General features: G+C 38.5%; 3 protein-coding genes across 12 annotated transcripts in view; all 3 read right to left on the bottom strand.

Annotated features, from left to right (window-relative positions):
- LOC127963306 (mitogen-activated protein kinase 13) overlaps window positions 1–19801 on the bottom strand; it is a 259971-nt gene that overhangs the window by 33453 nt on the left and 206717 nt on the right. The gene's annotated exons all lie outside the window — the stretch shown is intronic.
- LOC127963297 (bromodomain and PHD finger-containing protein 3) overlaps window positions 1–19801 on the bottom strand; it is a 234857-nt gene that overhangs the window by 22343 nt on the left and 192713 nt on the right. The window lies entirely within an intron of this gene.
- The window catches only part of LOC127963298 (E3 ubiquitin-protein ligase TRIM33), a 27259-nt gene continuing 7733 nt past the window's right edge, over window positions 276–19801 (bottom strand). Inside the window, exons 3-21 of one of the 4 annotated variants that reach the window (XM_052563123.1) lie at window positions 19530–19677; window positions 19012–19144; window positions 18631–18747; window positions 18352–18466; window positions 15844–15990; window positions 15486–15603; window positions 14666–14970; window positions 14170–14343; window positions 12545–12559; window positions 11540–11749; window positions 11005–11131; window positions 6047–6110; window positions 5693–5843; window positions 5226–5593; window positions 4454–4577; window positions 4020–4094; window positions 3042–3194; window positions 1201–1251; window positions 276–999 (exon numbers count right to left, since the gene is read on the bottom strand). In XM_052563123.1, coding sequence (XP_052419083.1) covers window positions 784–999; window positions 1201–1251; window positions 3042–3194; window positions 4020–4094; window positions 4454–4577; window positions 5226–5593; window positions 5693–5843; window positions 6047–6110; window positions 11005–11131; window positions 11540–11749; window positions 12545–12559; window positions 14170–14343; window positions 14666–14970; window positions 15486–15603; window positions 15844–15990; window positions 18352–18466; window positions 18631–18747; window positions 19012–19144; window positions 19530–19677 — 2811 coding nt within the window. In that variant the 3' untranslated portion in view covers window positions 276–783. The remainder of the gene's footprint in view (window positions 1000–1200; window positions 1252–3041; window positions 3195–4019; window positions 4095–4453; window positions 4578–5225; window positions 5594–5692; window positions 5844–6046; window positions 6111–11004; window positions 11132–11539; window positions 11750–12544; window positions 12560–14169; window positions 14344–14665; window positions 14971–15485; window positions 15604–15843; window positions 15991–18351; window positions 18467–18630; window positions 18748–19011; window positions 19145–19529; window positions 19678–19801) is intronic. The other 3 variants (XM_052563125.1, XM_052563124.1, XM_052563126.1) reach the window with 3 other exon arrangements.

Here is a 19801-nt window from a genome sequence, read left to right as displayed (position 1 = left end):
AAATTGTATAATACTGCGTCTTGAAATGTTTACATTTTGAACTTAATGGATTTCAAATTATTGGAATATACAAATGAAGAGTTTAATACAGTTCAACATTTACTCAAACATCCAAGGCTGTAACCATTCTAAATGTAACAATGGCAATACTGTCGTTTATATATAATTGGAAAGAAATAAACAATGCTTGTTGAGAATACTTTTGTATTAGCTTTTGTTGTGCATTTACTATGCATCTTTTGAGTTGAAGGGTCTGCGATTAAACTTTCCAACAATCCAGAAGTCACCGTTTTATTGAAAATAAAGATCAAGTTTTCATCTACTGAAGGGATTTAAACTGTAGGAATAAGAAAATACACATGCAAAGGAAGCAGGTGGGCCATATATGATCAACTTTATCATACAACAGAAGGGAGATGAGTATGATTTATAAAGTATAATTCACAATAGATTTACAAATATAATAATTACTCATAGTTTAAGAAAGAAAGAAAAAGAAAAACATGTTATTTACTAAATCAGACTAAAACAAGACTATTTAAATCTGTACAAGTGTCTTTATCCACACCCAACGATTCAGTTATCGATCCTCCGAGTGTCCACGATGCATGTTTTAAAGTTCTCACGCTGTATGTACAATGGATCGTCAGTGTTTGGGAGAACATGAAAAAAAAAGTATTTGACTCGCATCAGTTCCAGCATTATTCCACCCTTCAGAAGGCAAAATAAGACTGAGCTTGAGAGGAAGACCGTTTATTTCTCGCAGATGTTTCCTCATTTTCTTCACTTGAAGTGCAACAGCTTCTCGGTGTCCACTTTTAAGCGTTTGCGTTTCGGTTGTACGACGTCATCATCAGAGTCCTCCGAATCCTTATCGGCCTCCGCTCGCATCTCCTTCTCCACGACTACTGGGAACGTCTGTTCGGGAAAAATCTCAAGCAGTTTCTCTTCGAAATGCAGACTCACGGCTTTGCCGGCCTCTGCCACTTCCGAGTCGGCCTAGGAGAGGGAGGAGAGGGGAAAGAGTGTGGAAATGTGAGGAAGGGCGAGGGGAGAGCAGGTGAAATGCAGGCCCAGGGATGAACGGGTGAGGAGGATGAGGAAGAGGAGAGAAGCACAGAAAGAGTTAAAACTCCCATTTTAGATGCTTTGGGTGCCAGCACTGCTGAACCCATCGGTGTGGTGTACGAAACATCTTACCTGAACATTACTCTCTTTCTCCTCATCATAAACCTGGATTATTCGTGACATCTAAAAAGGGCACGACACCAAAAAAAAAAAAAAAAAAAAAATTCAAAAGAAAAAGGGGGGGAAGAAAGATTTTATACCATCCACACAGTGAGGTCACAGCCTCATCTGGATTTAAAAATGTCCAAGGAGCACAATTTTCGGTTTGCTCATAATAAATGCCTTTCAGTTAGAAGGGATAAGAAAACGGCCTCTATATTATTCACCAAGAATTCAAACTAGAAGGGGATTTGCCTTTAAAATATGGGGGGGGAAATAGAAATACGAAACTGTGCCAGTAATGATGACAAACAAACAAAATGCAACAGATAAATTAAATGGAAAAATTAGAAATAGCTCATAATAACGTGCTTCTTTGACATGAATGCCACAATCATGAAGTTTTGTGAAGATGGTAAAATATCTACCACATTTTACAGTTATCTTAAGGACAGAAATAACATTTCAGTAATCCTAGAAATCATCACAATAGCAGTGCAACAGTTCATAACATGAATGTTTCTACCGTTTCTACCAACTAACACCCTATTTGTGAATTTCAAGCATAATGTGGCCACTGTGATGAATTCCCAAACAAAACAAATCCATCCACTGAAACGACCTAAAATGGACGTACTCATCCTTTGGTAAAAAAGAAGCTGAAAATTCTCTATAACATTCAGTGTAATAATTGCATATTTGATTAAAGCATTGCCACTCTCTTTAAAAAGCCAGCTGTCGCTGATGTCTAATGGCATGACTGAGATTTGCTGTCAATAAACACTTAAAACTTTCATAATCAACTAAATTGTAAAAATGATATCAAAAACGTAACTTGGCAGGGTTATTACAGACTAGTTGACAAACTGAAACTAAAACCATTTTTCTTACAAAAACTACCAAAAATTACAATGAAAATGGAAAATATAAAAATATTAATAAAAACTATCTTAGTACCTCAATACTAAAATAATAGCTTCCATGATGTATAAACCTGAAATGTAATAAGTTGTGTACATGGGATGCAAGTTTGAATGCATCAGAGCCATTTAGTTGTATTTTACAGTTTCACACTCACTAAACATGTAGACTTTACATACAGACTCCAAAAGACCCTATGAAATCAAAATGACGGTTTTACTACAGGTGTGTTTACTTTAAAGTTACTAATACTATGCTAGTACAAAAAGCTGAGAAATTCAATGTATTCTTTAGAATGAGAATGTTCCTCATTAAGTCTAGCAAAACTTGCAATTTAAAGCATGTTGGCCGTTAAACAATAAATTAATTAATAAAAATAAATAAATAAATAAATAAATAAATAAAAGAAAAAAGAAAAAAAAATCAAGACCCGCCCAAACTTCCATTATTAACAGGAAATACAAACTATTGGAGTTTGCTTCATGGGGTCTTGAATGAATGTCAGAAACCGTGAATGACTGCGAAAACTGGCATTCATATCATGCATTTGATTGTCGTCTTTATTGTTCAAATAACAATACTGAACAATAATCAAATGTATCATACCGAAACACTGTGCAACATTAAAATAAACATCCCTTCAATGGCGTGAAACACCACAAAGTGTGTTAGCCCTGTGACAAACACAAGCTCAACATCCAGCCGCTGATTAATGCTCAGCTTGACTGAAACCATTCTTTAGATAGTTAGTACTGGTGACCATAAGAGGCAGTAAACTCATGCAAATCCATCACATGTTCTCATGCTGTGCTGCTTTAGTGCATTTCATACTCTCTAAAAACGTGTTTCTTACATGCACCCCCACACAGGTTAAACACATGCCCCGAACTCACCTCATTATATTTGGCACAATTGCTAAAGACCAGGCGCACGTCGGACACAAACTCTTTAGGGCTCTTGTAATGCAGAGGATGTTTTCGCTGCAGTTTCCGCTTTACCAGGGTCAAATCCATAGGATGCTTTATTATTTTATAGTAATTGGGTACCTGAAGAGAAATCAAGGCTTCAGCATTAAAACTATAATGTTGAACATGGGGATCTCTTCCAAACCCTTCAACTCAACATGAGGTATTATGTGTGCATCTTAAATGGAAAAAGTACAACTATTAATACTATTTAACAGTATTAAAGCTCGGTTTTCTCTGCTCCAGTGTAGTTAGTTAATACTAAAACCATTAAAATCATATTCATTCATTAAAGTGAAGCTAAAATAAAAATGTTACATGAAAAACTGACTGAAGAAAGACCAAGCTGTTTGTATGTCAGTGTGAAATGTAAACAACATTTCATATCAGGAACAAAATCTGACAACAATGACATCGCTTGCTGGAAATCCCCATGTAGACAGCAGTACAGCTCACTAGGTTTTAAAACAGAGCCACAGACTCAAGTAGTCATGAAAAAAAAGTGAGTAAAATCAGGGGGTATATAAGACCAAATCCAATGAAAATACAAAATCACTGTTATTACCTGTCAGCCTGATGCATTATTGCATTCACTCAATAATGTAATTACACAAGAATCATAATCCTGCTATGACAAATAACAGCAGGAAATGGCCCAGAGGCTCAATCCATGTTTGAAAACAGATGACTGGAGTCACTACAGATCTACATGTGAGCGATGTTGCTGTTTTAGAAGCTTTATTGCAGTAGTGATAATGACCTAGCAGAGAGGCAGCAATTAAATAATACCAGTGGTACTGAGAAATGGTCCAATTACACATCTGAGCTTTGCCCTTTAAGAACACTTTATCAGAAACGTCTGCATTTATGGGAAATGAGGATATTGTGGGCTTGATGGAAACTCACCGATGTAGGAACAGGCTCTTGAAACTCTGTACTGAGCTCATGACAAAACACGTGCAGCAGCAAGCGCTCACAACGCTAAAAATACAGGAAGAGGAGAGAAGAAGAAACATTAACAATCTGCAGTTGTGCAAAAACTTGAAATGTATATTAATGAGGAACTCTGGTGGACAAGATTTGTTGACCATATATGATTGATGGGTCACTAAAGTTTACATTTTTAGCATCATCATTACGGTTTGTCAAATAATATACTGTGCATAATTTATATTACATTATAGAGTGTCTGGTATGACGTTTTGGGATAAATTAACTGTCCTCATGAAGCAATCTTACTTTGCCAGTCTTCTAATTAGGGCTAAAGTACTATGTGCTCCCCATAGTTCACTCATTTTCTGAATATGATTGTTATGCGTTTGTTTCTCAGTGTGACTCACTCGCTGGTCCTCTGGACTCATTGCCGTCTCACTCTTGTCCTTGTTACTTGGTGGATCGTCATCACAGTTGTATTCCATCTCTGGATTTGCTAGACTTCTGCAGAAGGTGCACATCCAATCTCCACTGCAGCAGAATAAGGGTATAACATCATTTAACACACAAAAATGTATTAAAGCCTTAAAACATTCATAAATGTTTGTTTTTACCCTGACGTCCATTTACTAATATTAGTCAAATTTCTGGAACCATAAACAGAACCCTCTCCCTGACCTACAAGCTGTTACGCTACTGAACTTTTATGACCACAATATGTAAAGTTCCTCTCTGTAATGACTGGCTAAACAAATTGGTCAGTTATTTATCTCTCTGCTCAATTTGTTTACCAGAGATAAATATTAGTGCAAGGTCTAACAAGCTGTGAAAAAAAAGAATAATTAACAATATAATTTAACATTGATATTATACCACCATGCCTTTTTAGAGTCAACAATCCCCTGTGGGCGCAGTAGTATAATATCAATGCATTTTCTATTCTTCTTTTATTCAATCTACTTGTTTTCGGTTTATTTATTATAAAAATGTCTAACACTAGCGCATTCTATTGTTTTATTATTATTTCAGCTTTCAACTGCTAATAGTCCACCGATTGCACCTTGTAGGGTTCAAACCCATAAACTTTCAGTTACCAGCCCAGACGTACTACACAAAAACAGCATTAATGCTGAATTAAGTGTGTTGCATTCTCTGGATAAATAAAGCCACATTCTTCACCTGGGAGAAGATTTGAGTGTTGGGATATGGCAGGTCATGTGGAAGACTTTAGGACAGCGATCACAGCACAGTAGTTCTCCTCCATTCTGACAAACGGCACACCAGTCCTCGTTCGGGTCGTCTTCCTTTCCCACAGTGGTCTGGCTGTTGGCGTTAGCGGTGCTCCCCTGCTGACTACCATTTGACGCGGTGGTCCCATTGGTTAGAGGTGCGCTGGAGTTTGGCTTTGTACAGGATGAGCGCTGATTGCTCTGTTGTTCTGATTTAACATTTTCACCAAGTGTTCTTAAAATGTCCTGGACTGAACCGGTTGACACCGAGCCAAGGACAGGAAGAGGGGGAGTTAGGCTTCCTTCTGGGCTGCTCATCTGGTTTGAGGAAGAAGAACAACAACAGTAAGACATCGTATAACAAGAAACAAACTGTATCTCTTAGACCCAAAAAGAAACTAAGTTGAAGATAAATACCATGCAAGCACTCCGTCTGCCATCTTTACAGCGCTCCGTTTTGACGTTTGCTCCAGAATAGCTACATTCTTCCTCAACTCCCGGTTCCTGTTTGACCTTCACCTGGTCCACTGCAGTGTTCCCCGTCCCAGGTCTACCAGCTGACCCACAACTGAACCCACACACATAAGCAAAAACAGAAGACACAAATAACTATTTTTTATTCAAATGTCTCTTTTTTAAAGATACATAGTTTCTAAGCTATAATCAACAACTGCTGATATTAATGCAAGTATTAATATCAAAGAACAGAAACAAATTACTTTATTTTTTTTATACTTTAAATGACTAAGGTAAAAAAATGCAAATGCTGACCTGCCCCTGCTGCCAGTGCTTGACGTGCTGGATGGACGAGCTGGAGTGTGAGAATTAGATAAACCTAGAGAAGAGGAGTCATGGAAAGCGTTAAAAGAATTAAATCTTTTAGAAAATTTACACGATAACAGTCATTGTTATAGCTGAGGAAAAAAAAATACATCTAAAAAGCCTAAGTTTTAATAATGCATATTTTTGTCAATTTCCAAGAGTTAGGGTCCACAATTAGGGTCCTTTCACACTAGCACTATTGGTGTGCACCAGTGTTCGACTGACTTCAGAGTTCGGTTTGTCTGGATAATGTGAACGCTGTCTTCCGAACTCAGGTGTGCACCCGCAAACCGTACCCAAGTCCACTTTAAATGGGTGGTCTGGGGTACGGTTCATGTGAACTCTGGTACGGTTTGCTGCTAATGTGAATCCAATCATACTGAATCGCAGAAGTGAACTGCTATTAATGATGTATTATTTGATATAAATGTGTGTTTGTGTTTCACTCACTTTCCTGATGAGCTTGACTGACAGGGGGAGGGGGGGAACACAAGCTCAGGTTCAGACCAGGCAAGCAAAACTTTTCAACCATTAATTGTTTTTTTATTTCAATTACCAAAATTAGTTTTTTGATAATTTTGTTATCGTAACACTGGTGCACAGCAATGAATGAATATGCAAGCTGGAGTTGTTGGTGAGATACAGTGGGGCTTGAAAGTTTGGGCACCCCTTGCAGAATCTGTGAATTTTCATAAACTAAATCCATGTTATTTTTTATTTAGTACCATCCTGAGTAAGATATTGCACATAAAAGATGTTTACATTTAGTCCACAAGACAAAACAATTGCTAAAATTATTAAAATAACCCCACTCAAAAGTTTGGTAACCCTTGGTCCTTAATACTGTGTGTGGTTGTCTGGATGATCCATGACTGGGGTGAAAACTTCTGGAATTTGAAGATCAAGATAAATTGTACTTAATTTGTGTTCTGGGAAACATACAAGTATATTCTGTTGCTTATGAAGGGCAAAACTAAATGAAAAAAAAAATTATTTCAACAAAATAAGAAAAATTTGTCCATCTTCATTGTGTTCAAAAGTTTTCACATCTTGTTTCCTTCTGGAGTATCAGTGAACGTTTGAACCTTTTTTAATAGTTGTGTTTGAGTGCCTCGATTGTCCTCAGTGTGAAAAGATGTATCTCAAAATCATACAATCACTGCTGGAAAGGGTTCAAATATGCAAAGATGCTGGAAAACTGAAGAATCTGCAGGACCTTAAAGGATTAGTTCATCGAAAAATGAAAATTATGTCATTAATAACTCACCCTCACGTCATTCCAAACCCGTAAGACCTCCTTTCATCTTAGGAACACAGTTTAAGATATTTTAGATTTAGTCCGAGAGCTCTCAGTCCCCTCCATTGAAACTGTGCACGGTCTTCTGTCCATGGTTAGAAAGGTAATAAAAACATCTTCAAAGTAGTCCATGTGACATCAGAGGGTCGGTTAGAATTTTTTGAAGCATCGAAAATACATTTTGGTACAAAAATAGCAAAAACTACGACTTATACGATATCCGGTTCGTGAACGAATCATTTGATGTAACCGGATCTTCTTTGAATCATTTTCTTAGAATTGTTTGAAACGGTTCTCGTCTCCAAAAAGCATTAATCCACAAATGACTTTAGCTGTTAACTTTTTTTTAATGTGGCTGACACTCCCTCTGAATTAAAACAAACCAATATCCCAGAGTCATTTAATCAAACAGTACACTGACTGAACTGCTGTGAAGAGAGAACTGAAGATGAACACCGAGCCAAGCCAGATAACAAACAATAGACTGACTCGTTCTCCAGTCAAGAACCGGTTGCATCGGTTTTCAGATCACCAGTAGTGATGGGAAGTTCAGTTCTTTTCTGAGCCCTTTTCTTCACTCTGGATGTATACAGTTCTTGAAGGGTGGGCAGAGGAGAACCAATAGTCCTTTCGGCATTCCGAACAGTTCTCTGTAGTCTTCTGATGTCTGATTTTGTTGCTGAACCAAACCAGACAGTTATTGAAGTAAACAGTACAGATTCAATGACGGCTGAGTAGAACCGTTTCAGCAGCTCCTGTGGCAGGTTAAACTTCCTCAGCTGGCGAAGGAAGTAAAACCTTAGTTGGGCCTTTTTAGAGTCAATGTGATTGTCCCACTTCAGGTCCTGAGAGATGGTGGTTCCCAGGAATCTGAATGACTCCACTGCAGCCACAGTGCGGTTCATGATGGTGAGTGGGGAAAGTGCATTGGGGTTTCTCCTAAAGTCCACAATCATCTCCACTGTTTAAAGCGTGTTCAGCTCCAGGTTGTTAAGACTGCACCAGACAGCCAGCTGCTCAACCTCTTGTCTGTAAGCAGACTCATCACCGTCCTGGATGAGGCCGATGACTGTAGTGTCATCTGCAAACTTCCGGAGCTTGACAGAGGGGTCTTTAGAGGTGCAGTCGTTGGTGTACAGGGAGAAGAGCAGTGGGGAGAGAACACATCCCTGAGGGGCACCAGTGTTGGTGGAGCACCTGTTTGACCTGAATTTCCCCAGTCTCACTAACTGTTGCCTATCAGTCAGAAAGCTGGTGATCCACTGACAGATAGAGCTAGGAACAGAGAGCTGGGTCAGTTTGCAGTTTGGTCTGGAGGGTTGTTGGGATGGTGGTGTTGAAAGCCGAACTAAAGTCCACAAAACAGGATCCTCACATAAGTCCCTTTTTGTCCAGATGTTGCAGGATGAAGTGCAATCCCATGTTGACTGCATCATCCACTGACCTGTTTGCTCCGGTACGCAAACTGCAGGGGGTCCAGTAAGGGTCCAGTGATGTCCTTCAGATAAGCCAGAACCAGTTTTTCAAATGACTTCATGACGACAGACGTTAGAGCCACAGGTCTGAAGTCGTTAAGTCCTGTTATCTTGGGTTTCTTTGGAATGGGGATTATGGTGGAGCGTTTGAAGCAGGAAGGCACTTCACACAACAACAGGGATCTGTTGAAGATCTGTGAAAAGATGGGGGCCAGCTGGTCAGCACAGATTTTCAGACTGGCTGGTGTAACGCCGTCTGGGCCTGGTGCTTTTCTTCTTTTGTTCTTCTTGAAGACCTGGCACACATCATCTTCACAGATTTGAAGAGCAGGAGGTATGGAGAGGGGGATTGCAGGAGGTGTTAATGGTTGTGTAAAGAGATTGTCAGAATGGGTGTTGGGGGTTTCAAATCTACAATAAAACTCATTCAGGTCGTTAGCAAGTCGTTGATTAGCCTCAGTGCAAGGGGATGGTGTCTTGTAGTTTGTGATGGCTCTCAGTCTTCTCCACACTGAAGTTGAGTCGTTTGAAGTAAACTCGTCTTCCAACTTTTTAGTGTAGGTCTTTTTAGCCGCTCTAACCTCTTTGTTCAGTGTATTCCTGGCCTGATTGTACAAGACTCTGTCCCCATTTCTGTAGGCATCCTCTTTGGCCTGACGAAGATGTCTGAGTTTTACTGTAAACCATGGCTTATCATTGTTGAATGTTAAATAAGTCCTGGTAGGAATGCATATATCCTCACAGAAACTAATATAGGATGTTACAGTCTCTGTGAGTTCATCCAGATCGGTGGTAGCAGCTTCAAAAACACTCCAATCAGTGAGGTCAAAACAAGGTTGTAAATCCTGCTCTGTTTCGCTGGTCCATCTCTTCACAGTCCTTACTACAGGTTTAGCAGATTTAAGTTTTTGCTTGTAGGACCGTATAAGATGGATCAGACAGTGATCAGAACGTCCCAAAGCTGCTCGTGGTACAGAGTGATATGCATCCTTTGTGGTATAACAGTGATCCAGTATATTACTGTCTCTGGTGGGACATGTAACATGCTGTCTGTATTTTGGCAGTTCACGGGAGAGATTGGCTTTATTAAAGTCCCCAAGAATGATTAAAACAGAGCCCTGGTGTTTTTCTTTTCTGTGTCTATGAACTCTCTCTCACAACAGACACGGAAGAGAAGACAATGCTGAATAAAAGGCGTAGTTTTGCTATTTTCGATGCTTCAAAAAATTCTAACTGACCCTCTGATGTCACATGGACTACTTTGATGATGTTTTTCTTACCTTTCTGGACATGGACAATAGACCGTACAAACAGTTTCAATGGAGGGACTGAGCGCTCAGACTAAATCTAAAATATCTTAAACTGTGTTCCGAAGATAAACGGAGGTCTCACGGGTTTGGAACGACATGAGGGTGAGTTATTAATGACATAATTTTCATTTTTCGGTAACTAACCCTTTAAAGATTTTTTCTGAAGAACAGTTCTCAGTTTAACTGAGAACAAACAAGGACTCTTGCACAACCATCACAAAACAGAAAGACAGTCGTGGATCATCCAGGTAACAGCACACTGTATTATGAACCAAGGGTTCCCAAACTTTTGAATGGGGTTATTTTAATAATTTCAGCAATTGTTTTGTCTTGTGGACTAAATGTAAACATCTTTAATGTACAATATCTTACTCAGGACAGTACTAAATAAAAAAATAACATGCATTTAGAATGATCTCTCTTATTTTTTTAAAAATATTCACATTTTCACAGATTCTGCAAGGGGTGCCCAAACTTTCGAGCCCCACTGTAGGGCTGTGTGGTGAAGTAGCATATGGCATTAATAATGGTCTTGGGGCTAATGCAGCCTGAGCCTCCGGGGTTGGTGCATATGGTTGGATGGGAGACTTTGCCTTACAGAACCAGAGGCACTGAGCTAGGCAACTAGTGTAGCCTTGGGCCCCCAGGTTGGTTGGATAGGAGTTTTTTCCATATTTTACCAAGAGTAAGATGAATATGGCATATTTTAAACATATAAATACTATACATTCCAAATTCTTATGTGCATGAATATTATAATGACATTATTTAAATGCATGCAAATTTTTCCAAACAATCCATGATAAAAATTGACGCAGCAAGTACCTGACGATCCTGGGGAATGTGTAGAAGGTCCCGGTGAGGGATTGGTTGGGCCAACAGCAGGATATGAACTAGCAGAAATATATCGACTGAGAATGTGACCCAGTGTGCTCGAACCAGCATCTTCAAGCTGAAAATTACAAAAACTAAATTTGTTTTTGCAACACGAGCTCTAAATCAATTCAGCTTTGTTTAATTTTGCTTTGGTTAAGGAAGCGTCTGTTATATAAAAAACAATAATAGCAGAGAACAGAGATTGTCTTAGTCTCGTTGCCTTGGGTGCCTTAAACCTAATTATGTTTAAAACCTTTATTGCATTTAGGCCCAAAAGTTATTACATTTAAATGGTTTATTACATTTAAGCCCAAATGTTATTACATTTAGGTCCTTTATTACATTTCCACCCGATTATTAGATTTGTGTCCTCATGATCACACTTTCTGGGGTTTGAACTTAGAACCTTTGGGTTACCAGGCCAGATCTATATCATTCCACATTAATCTGACAGTCAGTCGAAGGAAATGCAACGGTACATTACCTGAATGGGAGGGATGTCAGGCAGGCAGGGCAGATTTTCGGGGTTGGTGACTGATGGTATGAGCTCTATGGGGGCGACAACAGGACTAGTGGGGCCACGGTGAATGTGGGCATTGGCTATGCTGGCACTGGTAGGACTGGTGGGGTTGGCAGCACTAATGTTGTGTAGCGACGCCACAGGGAAGGGCCCAGCATGCCCAGGATTAGAGTGCTATGAGGGAAAAAAAGGGAAAGGTGTTGGAAAATGGCAAAAGTTCTTTGATACAGCAAGTACATTTACTTTTTTCTTAATGTGGAATGTGTTGTTTATTTTAGTCCTGTAAGAAAGGCAAGACAAAGTAAACAACATCAGAAAACCATAAGCCTCTGTATTAAAGACACTGAATGTCTTTATAAATATAATTTGAGTATGAATAAGAATGTGTAAGCAGTAGGGCTGGGCGATTTCACAATATTATCATATATCGACGATGTCTCGTAAGTATCACAATGTTAACAGTCAGGTAATGAATTTCCAACCGCTTATATTTTATTTGTCTGTTGTTCAGTGCTGACTACTGTAATGGCAAAGTGCATCTGTGTATGCTATTATTTTGGAGATGCGTTCCAATATAATTTATCTTTATTTAGAGTATAAGCCTATTTTATTTTCTGCTGTTTAATAAAAGTTAAACAGAAAAAAAGACAAAGTAACACTGCATGCGTTTCTGAATATTTATTTAAACAATGTATGATGATGAAAAAACAAAAACATGAAAGGTAGGCTACAATTAAAATAAGCAAATTCCTGCAATAATTTCAGTGCAATATTTGTAAAGATTTTTTAAACCGTGTATACAATAAAATTGTCAAATTAAGCTGAGATAAAGCACTATAAATTCGTAATCCATTTGCAAAAAAACTATAATGTTTATATAAAAAAAAAACTATAAAATCAAATACATTATAGATTTACTACAAGTTTAAAACCAAAGCTAATTGTTATAAATAAGGAAATTGAACTTACCATCATGAAACGTGTCTACACAGGCGAAAATGCCAAAAAGAAAGAGAAACATCGGAAAATAGGCATATTTTATTCAAGACATTATTATAATGACATCAACATGTATTTATCATTCTTACAATCATCGCCAGAATGTCCAACTTCCCCATTATGAACTTAAAATGGGGTTCTACAGCCCCTTTCACACTGCGATTCCGGAAAATACACGGGTAATGTGTCCCAGCAATTGTTCCCGGGGCGCTAGTTTTTTCCCCTTTCACACTGCCAGTGATTACCCGGAATCTGTGTGTGCGTTCACACACAACCCGTAAAAGTCCCTTAAAGACACATGACATCAGGATGTGATGTGTAATTTACGAGTCGAAAACGCTGTGCAGGTTAACTTTCACTTAAGCTGGTGAACGATCTGTCGCAAACGTTGATCTGCCTTCAAAACACCTGGTAAAAGAGTCGCACAATAACACGCGTCATCACTACGACACACCCTTTACTGCATTAGTGGCTTTTGTTCACACAGAGGTAGTTTTGGGACTGAACACGGCAATGTTACTACATCCCCGACCCGGGATCAATCCCAGGATGTTTTTGCGTTCATACAGAAGGTGACCCGGCAATTTTCCGGGACCAACGTGCAGTGTGAAAGGGGCTTATTTCTTTTTCTCAACAGTTCTCACAAAATGAAATTCATTTCAAACACAAATTTGATAAGAACAGAGGGGAAATTATTAGCAACACCAAAATAACAGCAAAGCTAATGTTTTCTATTAGTTTAAGCACAAACTAAAAAAAGTCAAACCAATCTTTGAAGTAATAATTAAGACAAAGCTGAACCTGGTGTGTGTTTATGGAGCATGTCGGCAATGTTATCTCGACGGGGGCGGAGCGTGGTGGAGGTGGGGCTTAGATAGATGAAATTATCAGATTTCACTATATTTTTAAAAGCGATTATCGATAAGAAATGTTTGACATATTGCCCAGCCCTAGTAAGCAGTGCTACGAAACTAAACTAAAACTATTGAATCTAAAATAAAACTATTTAAAATATAGAAATATTACTATTACACATTTTCATATATGAGATCAATATCAGTATCACTGTCCCGTATAATGATTACATTATTGTTATAAAGATTCTACATACAGACAAGCTATTGTTTAATATGCAATAAATATTTTTCAAAAGTAAACACTGTTCATATTTTAACACTGTTCATATTTTTACATTTCTAATCCTGGGCTTTATGTCATGTTACTTACAGGAGCCAATGTCACATGTTTTGTTGGTGTCAATAACAGAAATGCTCACTCTCCTTAATCACAATAATTACTTAATTAAAAAAAAAGTAATAATACAATAAATAATGTAGTATGATATTTCTTACATCATGTTTCAGACAAAATAAAATTAGGGTTGCAATGAGGCAGAAAATTTTCCAAAATGTTTGGAAATTTTGGAAGTTTCTGGAAAATTACCGGAAATGTTCCACCCTTTGCAACCATAAATAATATAAATAAAAAATAAAAAATTCTCTCTTTTCAAAACAATCAAAAACAGAGAAGGAAAAGAGAGACATCTTAATTTTTCTTTTTTTAATCATATGACCTGCTAGAGCCTCTGCACTGACCTGTCTCTGTAACTGAGGCTGCATCATAGGATACGGTTGCCCGTTGAGTCGGGGCTGCGCTGAAGACATGCGGTTCTGCGCTGATACCATGCGCAGATGATGAGGTGGATACATGTGGGAGGAGCCATTGACCCCACCCCTCTGGAGGGCTTGCATACTAATGAGCCTAGGTGGCTGAAAAGCGAGACAGAGAAAGAAATGACAGCCGGGCCAGGAACAAACACTTCAGATGACAATAATTTTGCTGACATCCATTCTGAACAAATTGTACAGTTATTTCAAAATTAAATCTTCCTTGTGTTTAACAATGTTCATCTGAAAAATATGAAGCTTAACCAGAAAAACCTTAATGGTCATCAACTTTCACCGAAAAACAGAGCTGGTCAACCAGGTTTTCCAGCTTTACAAGCTTTCCTAGTTAAACAGCACATCTATACTGGTCCAGAATAAACCAGACATGTGTGGAAAAGCAGGAAAGATCTAATCTCTTACTTACCGGTTGCTGTATACTGGTTATCTGTGGTGGACCTCCTTGCCTGGGATGCTGGGACATCTGTGAGGCGATGCGCATCTGCTGCTGAATTTGTTGCTGATGCTGCTGTTGTTGTTGCTGTTGCTGTTGGTGCTGGTGCTGGTGCTTTTGAGCGATTGCAGCCTGCTGCATGTGCTGCAACCTCAGCTGGGCCAGGTTTATCTGTCCTGAGTGCTTACCTGGGTGGTTGTGACTGGGAGAGATCTGCTGATTGACCATCATTTGGGGAGGAGGAGCAGTATGTGGCACTTTTTCAATTACCAGATTGCCTGGACAAAAAAGGAGAGAAGGCATCAATGCATTATATAATCGCCTGTTCACGCCAAGTCTAAATGCACACTATGTTCTGAAAAAGTAAAAAAAAAAAATGTATTTTTATAATTTGGGGAAAAACTATTTCATTTTATTATATCAAACCGAAAATGATGCAGTATGATATTCCTATACTACTCATAATAAATGTTTATTTTAAAAAATTGGAAATAAAAATACAATAATATGAGATTTCAAATAAAAATGTTTAATTTTAGTATATAAGCAAAATGCAATACATTAAAACCTGCTGAAAAACTAAATTAAATCCTGTAGTATGATATTTCAGATACATTAAATAATATAAATAATATATTTGAAATTATATATTTTAATAAAATAAAATAATTGAAGAATTATATTTCAGACACAAAGTTTAATTTTAAAGTGTATTAAACTTGGTGTAAAAGGGCTTTTGCTCTCAGTGTGCTATAAAAACAGGTTTCAAGTTTAGTTAGGTGTGTGTCAGTACCAAGGTTAACCACATTCTTGGCCCAGAAGGTGGGGTCGCAGAAGAAGCGGACTGCTCCATTACTTTGAGGTACTGGGTCCACACGGGCCTTCATAATGAAATGCAGCTGGTATGTGATCTACAGTGTTGACAAAATCAGAAACAAGCAAATGAGGAAAGACAATGTAAAGAATAGCAATGCTGTTTGTCATTTAAGTAACTGATGTCAGCAAGGTCCAGATCCTGTTTAAACAACATCCTTTAGAATGAAGTAGTTATGTTTGAAATGGTGTAAGTGGCATCTCCAAAAACAGTACTGTTATTGTTGGACACATTTGCAAACACAGAACCTAAAAGAAAAGTAAACGTGTGTGCTGACCAGTCTCTTGCTGTAGAGCAGGGCTGTGCTGCTTCCGTTGCTGATGGCCCAGTTGGTGAAGTTGAGCACATGGATGATCTGCTGGGCCAGGCAGCCGATGTCCCTCTGTTGGCTGAACAGCTTCATACTCCTCTCTTTGGTCACACTCTTTACACAGTGATGGAGGGAATGATAAGGGAAGAAAAGAGTATTATGCATGACTGAAATTAAACAAATTCTGGGCCTCAAAATTAGGAACTTTCTAATGCCAACATCAGATGTAGAGAGGCAGGGTAACTGTGATCACAGTTTCGTGAACAACAAAAACAAAACTAGATAAAACAACTAAATCACCATTGTTACTTTAATATTTTATATATATTTTTATTAAAGTCTTTAGAAATGGCTTTTATTTTATAATACGTTTTCAATGTAATTTTAGTTTTAAATTTTAGCAATGCAATTTGGTAATTTTATTAGATTTTGTTTTACTTAATTCCATTTAGCTTAAATAGATTTTGGTTTCAGTTTTTGCTTTGGGAATTTTATAACTTATTTCAGTTAGTCCCAAAGCAAGTTTTCATATTTTTAAACACCTTTTTTTACATCTTGTTTTAATGAAAATAATGTGTAAAAATTTTACTTTCCAGCAAGTTCACTGGCTTATGCTGAAAAGTACAATGTGGCAATGTGACACTGACTCAAATGTGTCACACGGCAAATTTTATACTCCATCAATCTAAAGCCCCTTTCACACTGCCATTCCGGCAAATACAGCGGTAAAGTGTTCCTGTAATTGTTCCCTGGTCGCTAGATTTGGCACTTTCACACAGCCAGTGATGACCCGGTATATGTGCGTGCTTTCACACACAACCCCTGAAGATCCCGTAACGACACGTGACATCAGCGCGTGACGTGTAATGTACGAGTCGACAACGCTTGGCACGTTATACTTTAACTGAAGCAAGCAAACGATCTCTGCGTCAGCGCGGAAAGTGAGGAACTAACTGATCTCTGCTTCATTACAGTTTGCACATGTGTTTTCGTCGCGAATGTTGATCTTCCTTCAAAACAGCCGGTAAAAGAGTCGCGCGATAACGCGCGTCATCACTTCGATACCGAATTAGATCTGGCTTTTGTTCACACAGCGCTCGTTCCGGATCGATTACCGCAATGTTACTATGTCCCCGACCCGGGTTCGATTCGGTAATCAATTCCGGGACGTGGTTGCTTTCACACAGAAGGCGACCAGGCAATGTTACGGGAATATTGCGGGTCCGACGTGCAGTGTGAAAGGGGCTTATAACAAAAACAACACATTGAGAATTGTATTCACTGTAACACCACCACACTGCAACAAAGCAGTAAAGTAGTCAGTTATCTTACTGTTCCGCTCTGCTCTTAGGTTAGTGGAAATTAAATGTGAGCAGTTTCTTATGTCTGGAGTCAGAAGACAATCCTCAAAGTCTGTTCACAAGCAGTCACAAATGACACGTTCATACCAGGGAAAGATAGCCATCTGTCTCTGCTGCCCACTTATGATCGGATCACCAGAAATGGAAATTAACATCAGGTGTAAATACAGACGCTGGTTGCTTAAAGTTTCACCACACTTGAAGGGCTTCATCAGTTATGAGATGAGAACAGTGAAGACTCCCTGAAGAGGTAACATCACACACTGTGACATCTGCAGGACTCGATTCATCACAGAGTGGTGTGAAATGGAGTAAAATGTGTCAATTGGGGCTAAATTGGGTTGAGCCCTGAAGGACAGTGTTATAGGTGTCTAATAAGCAGCACTTCCATTTTCAGCCATCCATCAAACCATCTATCTTCAGTGTCCAAACTCTTCCTTGAACATGTCATCCTTTTTCCTTCAGATGTCGATAGATTGATTGTTGTTCATACAACAAGATGTTGTGTCTTGCCTCATCCATTTCTAAACTCAAGTCATTTTGTTCATACCCTAGCAGTTTTGCTCCAATCCACACCATCAGTAAAAGATTCCTCCACAACAATTCGCAAGATCTATAGCATGTGATAAGATTCACACAAGATGGTTGCTGGAAAAACACAATGAATTTGTTTGCACTAGGTGTATTAACATGCATCCCAGGTGATCCAATCACAAATGGTCAGCTGAGACAAATCACTGTTTACATCTAGAATTATCTACATCTAGAGCTCCAATGCATCACCTGCGACGACTCAGGATCACATTTCATATGATCAATACATGCATCATTTATAATAAATTAATACATTAATACATATTTTCTCTTTTAAATAGTTTTTTTCCCCTTGTTTTGTTGTAAAGGTTGTTTGAAAGGTCTGTAAGCAGTCTTTGCCGTTTGATCCAGCTTACACAACTGGACATATTTTCAATTTGCGCAATTTGAAAAGTAATGGATATGCAGCTCATGATGCTTTGTCTGTTATTTCTTAGCTGTCCATGCAAACTTCTTTTAACTGGAATTTCATTCTTGCTGCCATTGGAAATCAAGTATTTTTGGATGCCTGTATTCTTACCTCCAACTGCTGCAGTAGAGATTTGCCTTTCTTGTTGATCTCATTGATCAGAGTAAAGACTGCTATTTTTATCTCATGTTCAACCTTCTTATGCGTCTCAGAAACTTCTTTAATTCTAAAGGGGAAAAGGGGAGCAAAATACATCAATTTTTTTTACATTCATTACTTATAAAAAGTGCATAAAACAATAATTCAGTCATGTCCAGGCACTTTTCTGTAACAGAAAAAAAAACATCCATGAATTTCATCTGATAAAACTGACGGGTAATAAAGTCCTACCTGTTTTGCACCTGAGATGCAGAAAACTCCACAAAGTTTCTTTTGTCTTGCAACTTAGCCATGAAGGCCTCAATGATGCCCTTCTGGTTTTGAAAGGCTTCTTCTAGAAACTGGTACCTACAAAAAAAAAAAAAAAAAAAAAAGATGGAGAGGGTAAAGATTATCTTATATGGTGCATATATAATCAGACTTTTCTGGAGCTATAAACTGTCGTCTGATGTATTCCTTTAATACCATGCATTTGTTCTAGGTCTCTCTTTATTTAATTTTCTTGCTCAAAAACGCTTTCATACAGTGCCAGATGATTTAATACAGATGAAGATGATCATTATGAAGATGATGATGGTATGTGGTTACTGTAAACACTGTGATCTAGCTGACCTGTGTTCTTTGTGTTCAAGTAGCTGGCAGTCTCTGCAGGTTAGAGTGTCACATGTCTCGCAGAAGAGCTTGAGGGCTTCTTGTTTGTGCACCGGACAGAAGACAGGTCTCTGGCCTGACGTCCCAACCGATTCTGCAACACAGAACCACCTAAGTCAAATTCATTTTTTCCTGCTTATTTCTTCCCCCTACCCTCAATTCTCCCATATGTCTGCCATATGTTCTCATATGCCCCTCGCCAATCAAAATGAGGGAAACTAAGTGGGTTAGCTTTAATGAAAACAGTACAGGCTGAGCAAGCGACTCACTCAAAACTCTGCCTGTTTCCATAGCAACTGTACTACGATTCAGTCTGCTAAATGTGCAAAACAGATACTCCATAGCGTTAATGAAAGATCCAAACTAGAAGACCACTAGACCAAAGCTGAATGTTTTAGCATAACGAAAACCGTCATATCGCAACTCCCTAGCAAATATAAGCAACTGAACATGCAAATGAACTAGATCCTAGCACATACCAGAAGATACTTCCTCTTTTTTGCGTATTTTATGGTCTTTAGTGAATTTGACTCGTTGATGTGCTTCAATGCAGGTTTTACAGAGCCACTCCCCACATTCAACGCAGAATCCAATGGCACTGGCATCATCGTCACAGCTGGTGCAGACCTGTTACAGAGCAAATAAATGACAACATCTCTTAAAATAATGACCAGAGGACTGATTTAATGACTTAAAACTCAAACATTTATAAACGATAGCATGCAAGCTAATAAAGCCAAGTTTAATCTAG

This window comes from Carassius gibelio, chromosome B8 (genome assembly GCF_023724105.1).
Source record: "Carassius gibelio isolate Cgi1373 ecotype wild population from Czech Republic chromosome B8, carGib1.2-hapl.c, whole genome shotgun sequence".
Classification (NCBI taxonomy): Eukaryota; Metazoa; Chordata; class Actinopteri; order Cypriniformes; family Cyprinidae; genus Carassius; species Carassius gibelio.
Note: the sequence above shows the minus strand (reverse complement) of the source record. Positions and strands in the feature narration are given on the sequence as shown.